The 19478-nt window shown below is 35.0% G+C and overlaps 1 protein-coding gene across 21 annotated transcripts in view; it reads right to left on the bottom strand.

Moving 5' to 3' along the window:
- DMD (dystrophin) overlaps positions 1-19478 on the bottom strand; it is a 1272535-nt gene that overhangs the window by 738822 nt on the left and 514235 nt on the right. For all 21 annotated transcript variants that reach the window (XM_065049958.1, XM_065049956.1, XM_065049960.1 and 18 more), the window contains 2 exons: positions 15993-16168; positions 4812-4935 (listed from right to left, as the gene is read on the bottom strand). In XM_065049958.1, coding sequence (XP_064906030.1) covers positions 4812-4935; positions 15993-16168 — 300 coding nt within the window. The remainder of the gene's footprint in view (positions 1-4811; positions 4936-15992; positions 16169-19478) is intronic.

The following is a 19478-nucleotide window of genomic DNA, read 5'->3' as shown; positions in this document are numbered from 1 at the left end:
TATAAAGTATAAACACTATATGTGACACCCTTAAATAAGCCTGAAAATTTAGGACATATCAAATTTTCTGTCAATTGCTTTTTTCCATTCATTTTTTTTGTAATTTGCATATATTATAAAAGCAAAGTCTAACACCGGTTACAGGAAGACAAATGCTTACACACAAAAAGCACAATGCCAGCCAAAGGAGAAAAGACTGTCCTCCTGTTCCTCAAACAAAGACAAATTACCTGATGTGGAGGAAGTTTGCCCTCGTTACTTCATAGTACTATTCACATAGTCCTGCCACTACTCTGTACACAGTTGTCTGCCAAACCTGCAAACTGTGTCTTGGATTTTTAAACCCCTCAGAAGAATGATTTCCATGAGCACCTGTACAGTGCCTAGAAATGAAGAGAGTAGAGGCCCTGTAAACATCTCATATTTATGTCTTTGGCTCTGTTTGGTTCATTTTTTCCTTTACTCAAAGGGATAAGCTTGAAGAGGTTTGTGAAATTTTGAAACTGATTCTGCATGTTGTAATCAACACTTTTTTTATGAAAAATTGTGGTAGCTGCATAGTCACTTCAAAATATTTCCAAACATACAACTTTTGCTTTTCTAGTCTTTTTGTTTTCCATTAAAGATTCCTCAGAAAAAATACACCAATATGAGAAAGAAAAAAAAAAAAGGTTACCTTTACAGGTTTTCATTTCATCAGTGATTAATTCTCCTTTGGACTATTTTGTAACTGGCAATGGAAATCTATAATAGTCTGGTTTTAACTGATTGAATAACACTAAAAATTCATCTTTAGCTAAATGCCAGCCAAAGGTGAAGAGTCTATTTTAACAATGTCGAGCATTTTATTTGAGCTCGAGATTTTAGTTGGCAGTTAATGACTTCATAACCTAGAAAACATGGATGGTCTGAGGAATTTGGATGTTATTCATATCAAATCAACATCCTGCTTTGAGACCTCTGTGCAAGGGTGCATGGTAGCTGTACTCCCTCACGTCCTGTGACTCTGACCAATTACCCCTGAGTGCAGTAGATGGCAATGCTACCATCACTGGCTCTGACAGTGATTCAGCTTAAAATATCCAGGCCCAACAAAGCATGTCTGAAAAAGGTCACTAAAGCACAGTGAACAAACAAGAATGGGACTTTGAGAATGCCAAGAGAACAAATTTAATTGTCTAAGATATCTGACATTTTCCCTTACATCTGTTCCTTATATGTTTACCTTTGATTCTGAATTTCTATGTACTGCTTCTTGGCCAAACAAAACTCCTTTCAAGGAGTTTTATTACTAGTTCATTGATGTATATTCTCAAATCTGACTTATTGTTATGCAAGAGTTTCTACCTAGCAAGTTTTAATTTTTTTTTGTACCTAGGCCTTCATATATTTGAACTTGCAATATTGAAAACCCATTACAGCTTAAGAAAAACAAAAAAGGCCCAAGTCATTATTAGGTCAGATTTTGGTAAAATATACATACTAACAGGAAAATGTTAAGTGTGATGCAGCATAATGATGTTTACAGCATTTATGTTTGTATGTTTTCATTATTTAGGAGTAGTATGGTTGTTCTAGAACGAAACTTCTGTACTTGTGGCATCAAGTCTCTCTGGCCAGGTAACACAAATATCTTTCTTTTGTCACAGGGAATGGCTATAAATATTTTTGCTTCTCCCCAGACATAGGAAGGACTTTTTGTGCATGCCTAATATATTCAATCTATGTAATACATCTGCCAAAGTCAATTTCCTGCCAGTATCTGAAGAGCAGCTGGATTAGAAAACGCAGTCAGGCCATTTCATACAGCCTGCTCTTGGCTCTGTCTCCCCCAGGCCTCCACTAAGCTGGGATGGGAGCAGGCTTTTGAACTTGATGAATCATCAGTGACGGCAAAAGAGCTTTCCTTGTGGCTGTCGGTTCTGAAGTCTGCATTCCTCTATCATACAACAGATGCACTACCACTGTATCATATGGAAATGACCCCTCACCCAAGAAAACTGACGAATAGGAGCAAGCTGCCACAGGAGGAAAAAAAAAAAAAAAAAAAAAAAAAATCACCCAAATATAATAGTAACCTGTTCTCAAAAGAACAGCAAAAAAGAAAGTCATTAGGAAAAAAGCCATAGGACTCAGCACCTACCATGGTGGGTAATAAATAGCAAGTCTGCCATCAGCCAAGCACAGGTGTTCAGTGCCATACCAATATTGTCATAGAGAGAGAAAGCTAAATGATAACCAGTAATGGCAAGCTGGGACATCTGCATGCATGTGTAAGTGGTCATATGTATGCCACTAGAAGTACAACCATGGGGTAGGACTATGTGTGTCAGTATGATACAATCTTTTTCAATCATCACCAACATGTTTTCCTTTTTGGCATTTCATTTTTTTTTTTTCTTTTCTACATGTTCTACAGCTTTATTAGAATTAAAACCCACACTACATTATTTTCCATTGATTTGAGGCTCATTTTGAGGAATGTGGAAACAAAAAATTTAACAAGCAACAATGAAACAGCTCAAATCAACAAATTGGACAGTACTTCCTGCTTTGACTACTAGTTTTACGGATAGAGAACAGACCTGGATGAGTCAGGTCAGGACAAGCTTTAAAAACCTGTTTGTTGGTTTTGTTGTTCTTTAATTTTATTTTTTTTCTTTTTTGAAAAGTGTGTAAAAGACTTCCATTAACTGAAAAACATTCCACAAAGAATCTGTGTAGTTAGTACTTGTCAAATGCCATCTTTCAGAGTTCTTTCACCCTTAAAACAAGTAGAAAATTCTACATGTAACTTGATTTTCTCAATAAAAATATTGATCTTATAAACAGTGATACTCTATGAAATCAAAACCAGTCTTAGTTTTTAAAAATATTTTCGATGTTAATGAAGGATACATGTTCATTTCTCTTATTTCTATTTAGTTACTGCTTTGTCTCAGACCCCTCTTGATATAAAGTAGACCCTTTTTCCGTACTACTTTTCAGTAAAGAAGCTGGAAATTGGTTTCTTAACCATCCAATTATTCAATTTCCATGGAGGTCAAAGGAACATGTGAAATATCTCATGCTATCTGCAGAGTCTTGAATTCAAACTTAAAATGCCCATGCACTGGTCAAATTCCAAAACCCTTTTCCCTTCCTCTCTCTTTCTCCAGTATTATGTTTTCACCAACCTAAATGAGATCTGAACAAATGTGTTGGGTAGTGGCCTCCCAGTCCCAGTGTTCTTCCTCTTCACCAACAAAGGCTGCTGGAACTCCAGCTGGGACCAGAGGAGGGTCTGTGGTTCACCTACCTCCACCCCCATATTTGCAGCCGTCACCACCTCCTCAGAAGCAAAGAAAGGAAAGAAGGAGGAAGGTGAACCATGGCTCCTGGATCCTTTAATGACTGTATAAAATCTTACAAACTGGCAAGATGAGGTGGGAAATCATATTGGTTGCGGAAACCTGACAATGCAGGTATCCAGTGAAACACGTATGTCATGATCAGCTGATTTGCCACCCTTGAAATTTTTATGTTTCTCAAAATGGAAACATATTAAGGAAAGGCAAGAGCCTTCTTGTTTAGTTTTGTTTCTGTTCTTAGTTTTACCTACCATTAAGATTGAAGCACTCCATTAACTGTATATCTATTTATATATTAGGTGAATGCCATTACTTCAGTATGGAACCATTTGAACCCATCAAATCTTTGTATTTTTGATACATCTAGCACATATATATATTTATCTATATTTCACATAACATGAAATGATGCCATGAGCTAAATTCTTGATGTTACATTCTAATGGATACTTACTGCTAGTAATATGACAACATTAACAATTAAATTAAAATTATTGCAATAAAAATATTTTTTAACGTGACATTTTAAAATTTATATTTATAGGCAATAAATTCAGTGTTCCTCAATCTTATCATAGCTAATTTAAGATGGACAAGCAGACAGTGAGAAAAACCAGCAGTGACACTAACTTCCATATAGTAACTTTGTTCCATCTGCTTCTATTCTAGGAATATGTATCAACATATATTTTAATGAAGTTCCATGATATACTATGATACTGTAAAAGCTATTTATAAAAAGAACTTCCCTTTCTCTGATTTAGAAAATACAGACATTTTTGTATCTATCTACAAAAAATAAATGTGGAAGAAAATTTGTAATAGTTTAGTTATCAAGATCTAAATTCAGACCATGTGAAACACATAAACAAACACAGCCACTCCTTAAGCAACGTGGAATAATTCATTTTTCCAAAAGTAGAAAAGAAACAGTTTATGTTCAGGAATGGTACTACAAAACAGTAGAAACATATATAAATATTTGTATGTGGAGACTGGTGATTTTCAGATGTAATTTACACTGCTGTAAAATGAATTGGATACAGTTTTTCTTTAGCACACACTAAAAGCTGTTACTTTTCACATCCTTCAATTTGTACATGTATAATAAATTAAGCTGTTAGGATAGAATGATTATGCATATTTAAGAAGTAATATATAGGCTTTGATTCAGCTTTACTAAAGACTTTCATGAATCTAGAATACCTTAATTAAATATGAGGATGTATGAATTTTTTTTTTTTTTTTTTTTTTTTTAAAAGTATTCCAACAGCCTGTGCAGCAATTTTGGTGACAAAATCTGAAATTCACAGAAACAGTAAGCACTTCTAAATTTCTCTTGGGCATATGGACTATCAATGCTTGTCAGTTTACATTTGAACTTATTTAAACTCGGACTTTGCAACCACTCTGGCAAGCTAATACAAACTAATAGACATATATATGAGTACTTTCTCCTACATTGACTCTTTCTCTGAGATCTGAGAGATTGCCTTCTTTTCGATATACTGCAAACTCGGGACTCTGAAGCACTGCTTCTGAGCGGGTCATCCAGCTATGGAGCTCTGTTGTATCCGAGTCAAACCTGCGAGACAGAGAAGTGCAAGAAGACATTTCATTTCCACAAAGATTCTGAAAGCAGGACTGACAGTAAACATGTCTAACTGGTTGTTTAAACAACTAAATAAGTAGCAGTTTCTCTCAACAAAAGAGTTTTAAATCCCGTATTTCATTAGATAGCTCAATAAAATTATCCACTCTAAAATCCGGAAACATAGAAATTCTTTCTCATTTTTAAGACCCTGATTTGAAAGCTGAACAGATGTAACAATTTTCACAATGAAGATTTTAATTTTACAAGCTGATATTTTTCAAGACATGAAACAAGTGGCTCTTGGTGAAAAAAATGGACCACAAGTCCTGTTGGTTCAGCAGAGGTTGTAAGGCCTACCTGGCTGACCAAATGCAGCCTTCATACCTGCAAGATTTCTGACCCAGATTGTGCTGACACTATCATGGAGAATATTCAAGCATGAAATTTGACCATTAGGAAAGAGTCTCTTCTGATTGACTCAAATGTGTTGTAGAATGTAAATACTGATCAATAGCAAATTATAATATAGAGCTAAAACTTTAGAAACTGCAAATTAAGATCCCTAACTCTTGATCTTTTTGTGGTTTTGTTGTTGTTGTTGTTGGTTTTGTTTGTTTGTTTTGTTTTGTTTTTACTGTAGAGTCCTTTTTATTACAGTTTGGATTCTTTCCTCAACTCCTTTGAAACTCATCTTAATTTTGTTACCTGTTCTGAAGGTAGCAGCTCAAAAATGAAGGTTATCATATGCAGATACTATGAAGGTTATCATATGCAGATACTGAATCAAAGCTTGATTTTTCTACAAATCAGTAATTGAAGTATCTACACTGTATTTTTTTTTTTAAAAGAAGCTTGAGACAATGCTTTTTTGCAATCTCTTGATTTCATTTATTTACTGCACTATATGTTTAAATATTTATATCTAGTTTGTAACTGATTTTCTTTTTGCAGCAATACAATGAAAGCAATAAAACAGAAAGACATAGGAAAAAAATTAGCTGTATCTTTTAGATTGCTTTGTAAATATAGGTTGTATCATTTGCATACAACTGAAAATCAACAAAACCCAAGAACTTGAATGGCAATTATATATTTGGATGAATTATTTATTTTATAAAAATATATTCCATATATGTATCAGAACTAAAATACAAGGATGTAAGGTAAAATCGGGTGCTACAAAAATCTTCGTATACAGAAATGAAAAGTGAATATCAGAAAGAGTTTCATGTTTGATCTAATATTTATGCCTCCCCTTTTTTCCTTCTCCACTGTGATCTTTGTGACCCCCCTTAACAACACAATGTGAAAGACTGAGAATTAATGAACACAGAAGAAAGAAGAATCACACCCTACCTTAACCCCAGCCCAATATTCTATATTCAAATTATAAACTCTTAGGAATAATTTTGATAAAGCAATTCCTAACAATAATAATACTATTTGAACACTCACTAAAGGAGAAAAAATATGATTGTGAAGTAATGGAAGGTGCAGAAATATTCATTTTATAAAGAATTACATTTCAGAGGTGGAAGACAAAAAGAAAATTACCAGGTGGCTCAGGGAATCTCTGTGCTGGGACCAGATTCTAATCCATGAAATTGAACTGCACTGTCAGTTAAGAGCTTCCTACCTCAGCTTTATTTCTGATCCTACATGACATTAAATCAACTGTAATTCTTGCAATATGATGTTATCTTCTGTTCTGCATATAATAACTGTATATTTAATAAATGTTCTTGTGAAATTTTAATACTAGGAGACAGCAAAACTATGAAATCCAGTACTCCCACATAAAACTGGAATATTACATATTCAAGAAGTTTCAAGCACTAACTGCATATCTAATCCCACTGAATTCAGCAGGAGAATGATGAAAAGGTGTTTTTTACTATGACGTAAGACTACTCAACACATCTCAAAATAGTTAACACCCAATTTTAAAGCTAATGGACTGGATTACATAAAAACAAACAAAAAAAAAATCATAGTTCTTTCTCATGTAATGCTGTATATAACTAAATGTATTCAAGATTTAGTGGCAACTGCCACACCTCTGCCCAATGTAAGAATGATCAATGATGTGAAGTTCTAATGAAGTAGTCTCTAGGACAAAGAGGAATTCCTGAAGTCCACAGTAAGGAATACATTAGGTCAGTTAAATTAGAGGAGCTGCCTAAGGACTGTTATGACACTTGAGGATTGCTGAGCTACAGGGAAGCGACCAAATTCAGTGTATCCTTTTTTCAAAAAGACAGAGTAGTAATGCTGTACTGCCCTCTGTTTCATACAAGTATCTGTTTCGGGGCTTGTCAGCAACACAGGCAAAATGAGAAATAAGGGAACCTGTTTTGAAGGTCAAGACAGAGTTTCATCAGCCTGTAAGTTCTCAACTATATTCTGGGACTGACACCCTCTCCACCTTTGGTTCTTCAAACTCAGTAAACACTGTACAAACCAGTTCCGTAAAATTAGCAGCCCAGGCTGGGGAAAATGTTGCCACTCCCTGCTGCAAATATGCTCTCCATTCCCCATGACCACTTGTTTTACCTTACTTAAATCTTTAGCTAAAGTTGGCTCTCTCCCTGCCATCAGCTATTTTGGCAACTAGAATGTTTTATAGCACTGTCATGAAGCAGCAGTAAACTGGAGAAGACCACAGAACACCAGACATCTGATAACAACGAAGACAAGTTTACCAGTCCCTCAGTGCCAAACTCCCCTGACTGCAGGCAAAATTGTATTACTTCTGCTGTTTGCTCCATTCTCAAGCTGCAGGTAAGTAGGACCACAGAGACCAACCTTCTGAAAAATAGCCTGGTATTAGCCTGGCATAGGATGGAAATTCACGGCGCAAAACATTTACCAGTGATCATTCCTCCATTTCTTAAACAGAAGAACTAAGCCCCTGCCTCTGCAACATCCTCCCTGGAAGAGGAATGTCAGAGTTTGGGACAGCTTTGGTAGTACAACAAACTAATCAGGAACACATCCAATGGCCCACGGATTCATCAGATGGAGGTAAGTATTAGCCACAGTAGACAGCATCTTGACAGTGCTGATATCAGATAACAGATTGCTCTGTCACTTGCAGTTTCTTCTGGAGATAAATATAACTCCACAAACAAAGCCTCCTGCCCAAAAAAAAAGGGTTATAAAGAGGGAGCAGAAAAGGATTAGAAGACATCAAAGCTAATTCTAAGTAGATTTTTGCAGCACATACATGTCCTTAACATAAGGACATTTTTCAATTACCTTGGAAAACATGTAGTCTCTCTCTCATGTTCAGCTTGTATAAAACCAGAAAATACAGGTAGAATATGATATTTAATCATCCTGCTATGAGGATTGGACATTTCCTTTCTGAGCACACCTGCAGTTACAAACCATATTGACTCTAGATTGATATCAAAGGATCAATATAGTCTTTAAATTTCCTAAGTACATCAATACTTTTGACATAACAAGTAATGCAATATTACCTTTCTGACCCAAGAAAGTTGAGTCCGTGTAGAATTTGTTAAAATAAATCCGTGGAAGACATTAAAACCAAATCACTTTGGAGAATAACTCTAAATAATTACCTTACTTTAATATACTCGTTCACTTGTTCCTCACCTAAAAACTCAATCTGCACCAGAAGATTTATTCTTTGGACAGCTTTCATGGTTTATTTTTCCAGTTAGTCTTTCTTTCTGCTATTCCACAAGAGAGATGATCATCTTTTACTGCTCTCATTGCCCTCTCTCCTCAGGCCAGCACATTTCAGCTGAGTTCAAATGCAGTGTATTTTTTTAAAATCCAGATCATGTTTGAAAAAACATCTTCACATTTTTAATCCATGACATAAAAATGTTCAGTGAAGTTCCCCACAAATTGATTTTCTGGATCATACTATGCCATATGCTCACCTTGGATTCCCATTCAAAACTCTCTTGCTGAGATCACCACAATTACTTGTTCAAAAATGATTCCTTGTTCTAGCTTTCCCTTCTTCTTCTTTATTAAACACATGATAAACCTCACCTTTAAGGCATTTCACAACTTAGTTGCATTTTATTTGTGCATGGAACTTCTAACCCAAATACCCAGCAGAGTATGATATTTAAGTTCTGCTACAAGACCCTTATCTAATCAAACACCTTCTGGAAACCACCAAGGAATAGCAAGCATTAATTTCTTTATATTTCACAATAAAAGCAAATGCAATTTTAATTAATAATCAAAAAGCTGACTGACTATAAAGCTTCTATCTGTGTGATATACCTAATAAAGGCCTTTGCGGTTCTCACAGCCAACATCATCTAGTGAAAGACAATGGTGTATTTTAAACTAATTGTTTTGCCCTTTTTTACAAGCTGACACAAGTAAGGTGATGACAGTGCAGTAATGTGCATGCACTAACCTTCTACACATTTATACAAACAACTTGAATGTTGTACAGCTTCATAAGGGAACACAAGTTGTGAACTACTGCACTGTTGTGCGGCCATCGTGGTGCGTAATCTTTTTTCTAAATTTAATGAATGTCATAATGAAACTGCTATTATGATACTGCTACCATGACAGACTGTGGTTTCAGGTCTTCACTCTTTCAACACATGGAAACTGCCTCACAATTTCCTTTGCTCATTTGTTTTTTTTCTCCCCTTCCCAAACAAAACCACATCAGGCATGTCACCAGTGTGTATATTGGGCAAACATAATAACATTTGCCCACACATTGAGCTGGCAGGGAATGATACGACTGTAATCCAAGAACCACATGACTGAATTACCACATTTCCATGGCCGGACTGAAATGTCCAGCTCACCAGCGGTGTTCCTCAGCTTGCAGCTCTTTGTTGTCTACAACATGTCAAAGAACAACCTTACAGTATACAATGCCCATTGGCAGAATAATTATCTGATTAACTACTGCCCTGCTGTCTGTCTTCCTCCTCTATATTTGTAGCTGATGAACCATTAGTTGATAAATAATCTTGTTCTTACATTCTAATACAAGAGATTATTTATCCAAATAAATATTTTTCCTTTCCTATTTTTTTTTAGTTCAGTCTACAAATAATTTTATATCCTTTCTGAACATCATTCTGGATCTTCCTCTACAGTTGTGATACTATTCAGTTTAGCCTCATCAACTTTATGATCAGCACATTTCTGTAATGAACATCAAAGTATCAAAGAAAATACTAGATCGATCCCAACTGTTAATCTCCTTCAGAAACTCCACAAGTCTAATCTTATTAGTCTCATAGTTCTCATTCTTTAGCTAATTATCCATCTTACCATTGGTAAGGTATGGTTATAAACCATACCTTCCCCCAGCCTGCGCAGTAGTTCCTGAATTGCAATATGGAATGTTTTGCAGAAATTCTGACAGATCCACTGCATTTCTCATGTGTAAGCAAATCACTTACTGCTAAGGCAAGTGAAAATCTAGAGCTTGTTGCAGAGTATGTTCATTAACACTATTTGCCTTCAGCTAACAGTCAATGGTTAAGTATGCAAAGCACTTTTACATCCAGTCTTCATGACTTCCAGTGAGTGTCAACTAATACCATTCCTATAATACAGGAGATAACTTAAGACACTAAATGTGAAGTAGAAGATATATTCTCAGTGTGTTTGACACTATACCATTTCTCACCTCACAAAGAGGATAAAGGGTTAAAAAGCAATGAGCACTAAGAAGTTATAAATTGCCCGTGTTTACAGACTTTGGCATAATCATACTTATTTTTACACACTGAATGAAAATATCTATAAATTATTCCTCAGGTAAACAACAGAGAACTATTCTATTGTAAATCAGTCACCTTTTCCTTTCCTCTGGCACTGGCTACACAAATACAACACTGAAACCAAGGACCACCAGAAAAACTGAAGACATGGCTTTCCTCTTTTTAAATTTACTAAGTAATGTTAGATAATATAACAGCAAAAAAAATGCATTTCAATACGAGGCTAAGTGTTGAACAGCCCAAGAGAGTTGCTGTAAAAGTGCTAAAAATCAGGATTTAGTTCTGACTAACAGAACTGATTGGACAGCAATGTGCCATTTGAAAAAATAGCTATCAAAAATGCACTTTGAATAAATCATTATCATTTTTCCTTTAATATATTTTTCTACATAAATCCAAACTTTTCTAAGAAATGAAACATGAAAATCCCAAATATAATAATTTTCAAAGAAATGAAGGCTACTCTCTTATGTTAACACTTGCTAAATTAAAAAAAAAAAACACTAGATGGAGCAACTATCCTATTTTAACATGCCTTTCTCCTCAAAGGGCATGAAGTCTCTTTCAAATCTGAAGATTAACGTTATATCCATAACCATGTTATCACAAATAGACGTTCCTTGGAAACGTTAGGAAGCATCTATAAAGATATTTACTTAGTGGCAAAGAAAGGTATCATTGGTCATTATTCAAGAACATCAATATTACAAGTAGGTTTACATTAAATGTTAAGCAGCTTTATCCTTTTGCTATTTCAAAATCCACCATGAACAGAGTAATTTTCATATTCTTTTTACTCTATAAAACTGACCTGTTTTCCCAGAATATATAAACAGCATGAAAATGAAAATGTTACCTTGCAACCCTTTCTCCCATTTACAGGGTTCTTTTTTCATCCTAAAACATCAACTGTGTTAAAATTATCTCTAGTCCTAATGCCTAATAAATACTTTCAAGACTTTCATTATACAGCTCAAAGTATTTTTCCCTACCCAGTTTCAAATTAATTCCTTGGGGAAAAGGAGCTTTCCTATGAGCAGTAACAGAACTTAGCACATGCCTGAATTATTCTCACATTTTGAAGCACTACTTTTGAGGCAGTTTTAGCTTTTTGGGGGGGTGAAAGGGGAGAAAAGAAAAAAAGTAATCTGCTTCTTATCTCTTCTTTCCACCACTAATGGTAAAAATTTGCTTTAGGAGGCAAGACAAAGCAACAGCTTCTTTCCCATGCATTTATGACAAAGTAAGTTGGGGCGATGAGAATGTGACATTCACTCCTGTGGATCTTATTGGTCCACAAGTCAAATGGCATCTCCTCTCTTTCTTCAGTATAAATGGAGACTCTCACATCCTTCTAATCCTTCCAAAGCACTGGGAAATGTAAAAATAAAAGCATTCTAGAAAGCTCAATGCTTTAATCTTAGCCATCCATTATTTCTCCTCAGCTAAATAGCTGGAGACCATACTCTTACGCAGTCCACTAACATAATATTCACAGCGTAGTCCAACTACTTTCTTCCTCCTTGAAAACAGCAATTGACACAGCAGGTGCAGTGCATCTTTAAGACCTCATCCTCTAGTCATGCTAAAACATTTAGATCACAGCAAATCTGGAGCGCAAATCTTTCCAAACATCTGGCAAGGGAGCTTGATGCATTTATTTCAGGCATATTCTTTTACAGTAACAGAGTCGACTAAAGTTTGAAAACAGGTGAAAGAAGTTGACAAAACATGAAAAGAGACCCAACCCCCAATGTGCCTTTCCCCCCAGCCCAAAAAATAACAGCCAAGAGCATGCAGTGTTGTACCATGACGGCAGAACATGGCCGACAAAATCTGGCTATGCAACTTCAGAAGCTTCTGGCAAGCATTCAATAATTGCTGGGGACTTTTTTAATCAAACAAAAACTAAGCAGAATCATCAGCTCTTAGGCATCAAGTGCTCAGGGAAAATTTTGAACTTTTTGAACACACGCATACAACACAGAACGATGTAGGAGAGAGAGGTTGAGGACCCTCATTCTCTTTATTTCAAAAAAAACAAAAGCTATGCATTACTATGGCTTCGTTTTCCCTTGGATGTAGGCACAACTAAATATACAGCAAAAAATTGAAGGATCTTGCAGCTAACAATGGAAACAGAAAATAACCGACTGTTTGAGAATACGACGACTATGGGGTTCCCCCACAAAAAGCATTAATGAAAAAGCTGTTTAGTCACACAGACATTTTAGCTGAGCACCCAAATCTTAAAATTAGTTTTCTTCTCCCATTGTTATGCTGATGTTCAATATAAATTTATTATGCTGGAGAAAGACAATTGTATACTGTTTCTAAAACTGCATTTTTATGTTTTAATAAAAGTGGGCAAAATAACTATTATTCTAAGCTGAAACTCCTTCCCTGTAGCTTCCTCGCAAAGTGTTTCTCTGAAGATATTTATTGATGGGTTCTCATGCTCTGAAACATTCACACATCCACTTGGAGTTTCTGGATAGGAAAGGTACAGAGTCTTTTTTTTTTTTTTTCTCTCCCGTTTATTTTTGGATGTTTGGTTAGATTTTTTTTTTTTTTTTTTTTTTTTAAATCTAAATAGAAAACCATTGCCTTCAGACAATATAACCATTTTTCATCCTGCTGCACAGTTGTGGACATCTGTAACATCATTTACTTGGCACATTACCAAACTGTACGTCCACTCACAGGTATTCAGCGAACAGTGGTACTGAACCAGGGCTCTAATGATGGCATGATTGCATTATTAAAACAAACATAATAACTCCTGCACACAAAACAATATTCCAGCTAGTTAGACCATATTAAAGTGTATTAAGCAATGAATTCCCTTCATTCCTGCAAGAATTCAGCTTTATTTCAAATCAGATCAAAATAAAAAGAACTGGTCTGTGCAGATATGGAAAGGACTCTGATATGTAAGAAACCACAACTAATCCAATTATCTGAAGTCATCACAGACAAAGGCTAAGAAGTACAGATTGTTCCAAGATTCATATCTTGACTCTTATCCAAAAGTTAATCAGAATTTACATGGTGAATATCTCTTAGATAGTGTAAAACATAAATCAAAGCCCCCTAGTATGCAATAGTAAAAAAAAAAAAAAAAAAGAAATTAACACCCTGTAAATTTGGCAGCAGATCTGCCAATAATATAGCTGCAAGCAATCATAGTCTGCCATTTGAGGAAATATCTTATTTCCTGTATAAGGATCTATCAAATTTATACATATTCTTGCTAGTTGTAATGCTTTAGACAGACAACAACTAAAACACATCAAGAATTTATAACTCTCCATCTGTATAAAATGAGGTATTTCTGAACACAAACAATTTCTATAATCCAGCTGATTCCTGCCTTCCAGTAGTTCTCTTGCATGATGACTTAGAAGTCTGTAATCTGTTGTACCTTGCCCATTTTATTTTCAGTATTAAAGCAAATTAAAATAATATGAGCAAGAAGGAAATTATAAACTAATATTTTATACTTAGTAGCTGAGAAACACACATATGCTGCAAATTGGTCTCCAATTTTACAACAATGCATAGCTATTTATATCAAAAACTTTCTTGAAGAATTGTAAAAGATAGGTTTAAAAAAATCACGCTACTTCATTTAGTTTTAACTAAGGTAATGCTTTTCTTTACTACAATAGACTCATGTTTCACTTACTATTATTTACGTGAAGTAAGATAATTCCAAAAACGTTCAGTTTGGGGTGAAAAAAAAGGTGAAAAGCTTTAAAATACCAATTACTGAAACACTTTAAAATTTCAGGGGGATTTTCAATCTTAATTTTTCAGTTTCAAAATTCAGTATGTAAATATTTTCAAGGCAGGGACCATGCCTCAACAAAGGTTTACTCTTGCATATTAGATACACAGCCTCAATCATGTCTGAGATCTTTGCACATTACTACTGAAACATTAATGAGAGTACTAATATTTCTAATGCCTGTTAAATAAAAACATTGCCATCTAACAATTCCTTGAACAAATTCAAGAATTATGAGTCTGGTGATAGTCATTGCTATGCATTATGTTGATTGCTTGGGAACATATTACTAAAAATGACTCTCACTGTTATTTAATGAAAACTTAGGATTTGCAAGAAAACAAACAAAAAACAGATTCAAAATGAGGACTTTGGAGATTAAATTCAATTCATTCAAATTTAGCTAATGAAGTTACTTAATTTATCCAATTTAACAAGAATGGGGTGAATCACTCTTCTTATACCACATTCACAGTGTTCTTAAATAATGGGGCTAAACAAGAAACCTTACATTTAGAATGGTCAAAGAAGGGTAAGATAAATCCCACTTCAGACACCCACATATAATAAAAGATGCCCCTAAATCCCTATTTTTTTTCAGCGTCATACTCCTTCAATTAAAAAAGATGACAGATTCCTCTTATTCATGGTTTATCTCATTCTTCTTAATAAGTTAAAGACAATTTTACAAGAAAATTAAGTATCTTTGAAAACACATCAAACTAAACAAAGATATTGTCTATAGAAATGAGACACAGATGCAGTTTGACAGTCATTTCAGTTCTTGAATCTGCTACCTTGGAATGTATATGTTTATCCGAATATCAAAACAAATATTACAATGAGTGTTTGAAGTCTAGCTTCACAGCATCTTATTCAGAAATTAAGCACTTGAGTCAATTCTCCTTAAACTCATGTGACTTTAATAAGTGTTCAGAATTAGTCTAAAATTCCTTGTCACTTGTACTTGAGTTACAAAGGAAAAAATCTGAAAACTATGAGACTCCATGTTTCACCAAATATTAACTCTGCCTCTGCAGAACTGTTATTTCTACTGCTGACCCACGAGAAATAAAGACTACAAATAAAACATTAGGAGCCAGGCAATATCTGCACTACTAGTATTCTAACTATTAAAAATTCTTTTTAAAGAATGTAAAAAGCTGAGAATCAGTGGAAGGCTTCTTGTCCTTCAAGTTTGAAGACTACAGTCAAGTGGGACTGCCACAATGCGGTACATAAGGACTTCTACTGACTGTAATTACTATCATAATGGTATTAAAAAATTATTAACATTCCCTACTGCAAAACAGTTGGACAAGAAGCACAGAAAAACACACAACTCATCCTGAGTAAAGAAATATAATAACCAATTGGTACCATATTAGAGAACAGAAACATAAGTTTAATCTCAAAAGAGTATACAGCAACCTATTGCAGTCAAATGACTATTTTTGCATTCTCATCCAAACTCTATCAGTATTCTCTCTCCGTCTCTTAATGATTCTCACCTCTTCCTAATTTCTGAATCCACAAGGAGTTGCCTCTTTTTGTGAGGTGGAGGTGGTGGGAGTTCCTCTTTAGCATGCTTGACCAGGATCTGTTCTCTTGTGGTCACCATAGTTACAGTTTCCATTACAGTTGTCTGTGTTAGTGATGTCTGAGTGGTAGTGACAGCCTGCGAAATCTGTGAGAAGTATTAAAACAGAGGTCACACATTGTTTGAAAGACTTCAGTGAAGACTCTTTGGAGTAGCAATAGAAAATAATGAGAAGCTGCTCTCATCTGATCATAGGCTGACCTTCAGAATAAAATAACAATATACACAACTCAAACCAAATTCTTTAATCTGACTCATGCTGTGTGAATAAGATAACTGCAGAAGTCAGTACCAAAATCAGAAAGGATCCTAAACAGAATGAACTTAAGGCTCCCTCTAAGTCATGCTGAATGAAGAAAAGAAATTAACAGTAGATTTTATAAGGGAATGAAATGATAGCAAATATCTAAAATGTTACTATTGCTATATGTTACTCCACCTTCATTCTGAAGATTTATTCCTTGAGAAGTGATAAAGGCATGGTAACAGCACTAAATAGAAATTAGTATGTTTATGTTTATAATAATTTTCAAACTAGAATGCAATTCATCACAACCTACTTGCACAAAAGGGCAGTTAGCTTTCTGTCAGGAAATCCTAAATTAGACGACATCCATCAGAAGGCAAATTGATTTGCATCAGCTTTATTCCATAATTAATATCTAACAATAAGGGGACATAACAGATGCTGATATGAATAATATGTAACATTGTAAACACTACCAATCTAATGTTTTTAACTTCGCCTAGTAATAAGAAAACAAACCCTTCGTATAGTTCAGCTGCATAAAATTAAAAAAAAAAAAAGGAATTATGAGAAATATTTTCTGCTCATATTTGTCAAAAGATACTGGTTGTACATGTATTGCCTGTTTGTATTTGTTTCTGTATAACAACAAACTACAAACTTCTCACTTAAAGGTGGGCATCTGTTCTTAAGTACCTTAACTCTTGAGAAATTGGTCACTTCTCTTTCTGGTTCTGTCAGATGATGGCTCATTTGTCAAAATGCTCTAGTTACAGTTCCAATGACCACCTCACAGTTTAGAGCCAGTGAAACGGAAAATAAAAGGAAAAAATTATACCAGGAGCAGGAAAAGCCATGCATCAGAAGAGCCCTGCTTGTTTGCGTATCACCATTGTGCAAGAATTAGAAAGACTTTCTGATTCAGAGACAGGAATGCCAGTATCTAAAATTCCATGAAACTGTAGACACATATGTAAATTATCTGTTAGTTCTTGCATCAGAAGCCCCGTAAGAGAATTGAGTTACCTTAGTTACCAAGACATTGCTGTTTCTATAAATGATGGAGAAGAGGCATACCAGGTAATTAACTATAACACCTTTTCCACAATGCTTTCTCATATTAGAAAAAATAGAGTGACAAGAAAAGGTGGATACTGTTAGTAACCAGCCTCTTCTTGGCCTGAAAAAACCCAAGCAAATTCCTGCCAATTTTGTCAAATCTTTCACATGGTCTCCTAAAACAAAACTGTCTTCCTGTTTTTTGTCCAGTCTGCCAGTGAAAGCGATGAGTAGGGAAGGCTATCACCACTGTAATTTTGGCAGCCTTTCTTCCTTAGAGCAGTCAGCTCAATGCTGTGCTTCCCCCTCTAGAAATGACCAGCTGTCTATGCTTTAGAGCAGAATACGGGCTACTCAGAAGACTACAAAATTAAGATTCAGAGCAGATTTTATTTTTTTTTTTTTAATCTCTGGATTAATTATGTCAATTGGAGTAAGCTGCTTGTGAACTGCAGGGACTTAGCTAACACATGAACTACATAAATTCTTTGGAAGAGAAAAAACCCATTTGACTTTTTAATCACTACAATATTATGTATTTATTATCTTGTTCTAGTTCCCTCAAAAAGATGTGTCAGCTTCAGTATTTTAAACTAAAGAAATCATGGCAATATTAAGAAAAAATGTCCATATAACTTTATTAAAACTTAATACAGCATTACTTTTTGTTTGGTTGTTTTTTTTGGTGTGTGTGTGGGCTCTTTGGTTTTGTTTGTTTGTTTGTTTTTTGTTCTTGTTTTTTTTTTTTTTTTGAGGGGGGAGGTGTAAAAAGGAAAAGCTAATTAAGGCTTCTGAGGTCTAGGGTTCTGCGAAATTTGAAGATAACACCTGATGTCATCTTTCTCTGGGTTGACTCCGTAGCTAAGACACTAAGACAATTGCTTACTCCTCCTTATATTCAGTTTTGGGTACAGTCTCCCTTTCCTCTTTTTGCAAAATTCTTATTACATTCAGTTTTATCCAAAAAAATCAATGATAGGATGATGTTTCTGACACCTGAGGTCATATCTTGTCATGTTTCCATTTGCCAATCAATATCAGAGTACAGTTTACAGTGCAGACGGTGTGCAACAGAATAAACCACAGGAGTAACAGTTTCTGCCGGTTACTGGGAGCTGTGCTTCAAAGGCTTGTAGTGCAATTACTGTCTGCTCAGAGCAGTCAAGTCACGATGTTGTGGGGGGTAATGATTTACATGTCAAAACAGTAAAGAAGTATTTTTCATGCTCAATCAATAGGAGTGGAGGTTAAATATTATACACTTCAAATGGAGAATGGAGATGAGAATCTGAAGTTCATAATCATTCTAATTAGAGACTGGGTACAACTAAAAGGTACTGAGGATTACACTGTAATATAACTCTGCAAGATGAAGTTGATTCACATTTAAAGCGTGTCAACACTTCAGTAGGTAAAAATTAATCCTTAAAAAATATAAGGAAGTACAAAAAAGGAAGCAGTTTTAATTAGATTCCCTTGGGAAAAAAGCAAAGCAAAACAAACAAACAAAAAACAAACAAACAAACAAACAAAAAAACCCCACACCTTTTAATTCTAATCCCTGAATTGGTGTTTCACGTACTATTCAACACGGTCTAAATAATGACAGTATAGTTTCCCTATCCCTCTCAGTTCCCAACAAACAGATAGGAATCTGAGAAGGGACAGTACAGAATACACCTTTAACACACTAGAAAATCATATGGTAAGTGCTAAGGTGACTCACAAGGCTGTGCATTAAAAGACTTTAAAAACACAATGCTTGTCTGCAGTTTCACATCAGCAGGCTCATCTTAGAAACCTATTAAAACCCATTTCTTTTCAGAGTGGACAAATTTAAATCTTTCTTTTAATCCTTTACAGGCAAACATGTGTACAATGTGCGTATAGCACTTCAGTAGTTTTATGTCATTTTATTTCTCTTTTATATGGCAGCCTACTTTTAATGCCATCATTTATTACTGTCTTTGGAAGTGCCCTTCGTCCTGATAAACTCATAATTTTCCTTAACACTCACTTTTGGAGCTGTCATCTGTGCTTTGATGAAATGTATGTATTTGAGTGGGGAAGTTCAGATGAGGAATGGTGTTT

Source organism: Columba livia, chromosome 1, assembly GCF_036013475.1.
Source record: "Columba livia isolate bColLiv1 breed racing homer chromosome 1, bColLiv1.pat.W.v2, whole genome shotgun sequence".
Lineage (NCBI taxonomy): Eukaryota > Metazoa > Chordata > Aves > Columbiformes > Columbidae > Columba > Columba livia.
Note: the sequence above shows the minus strand (reverse complement) of the source record. Positions and strands in the feature narration are given on the sequence as shown.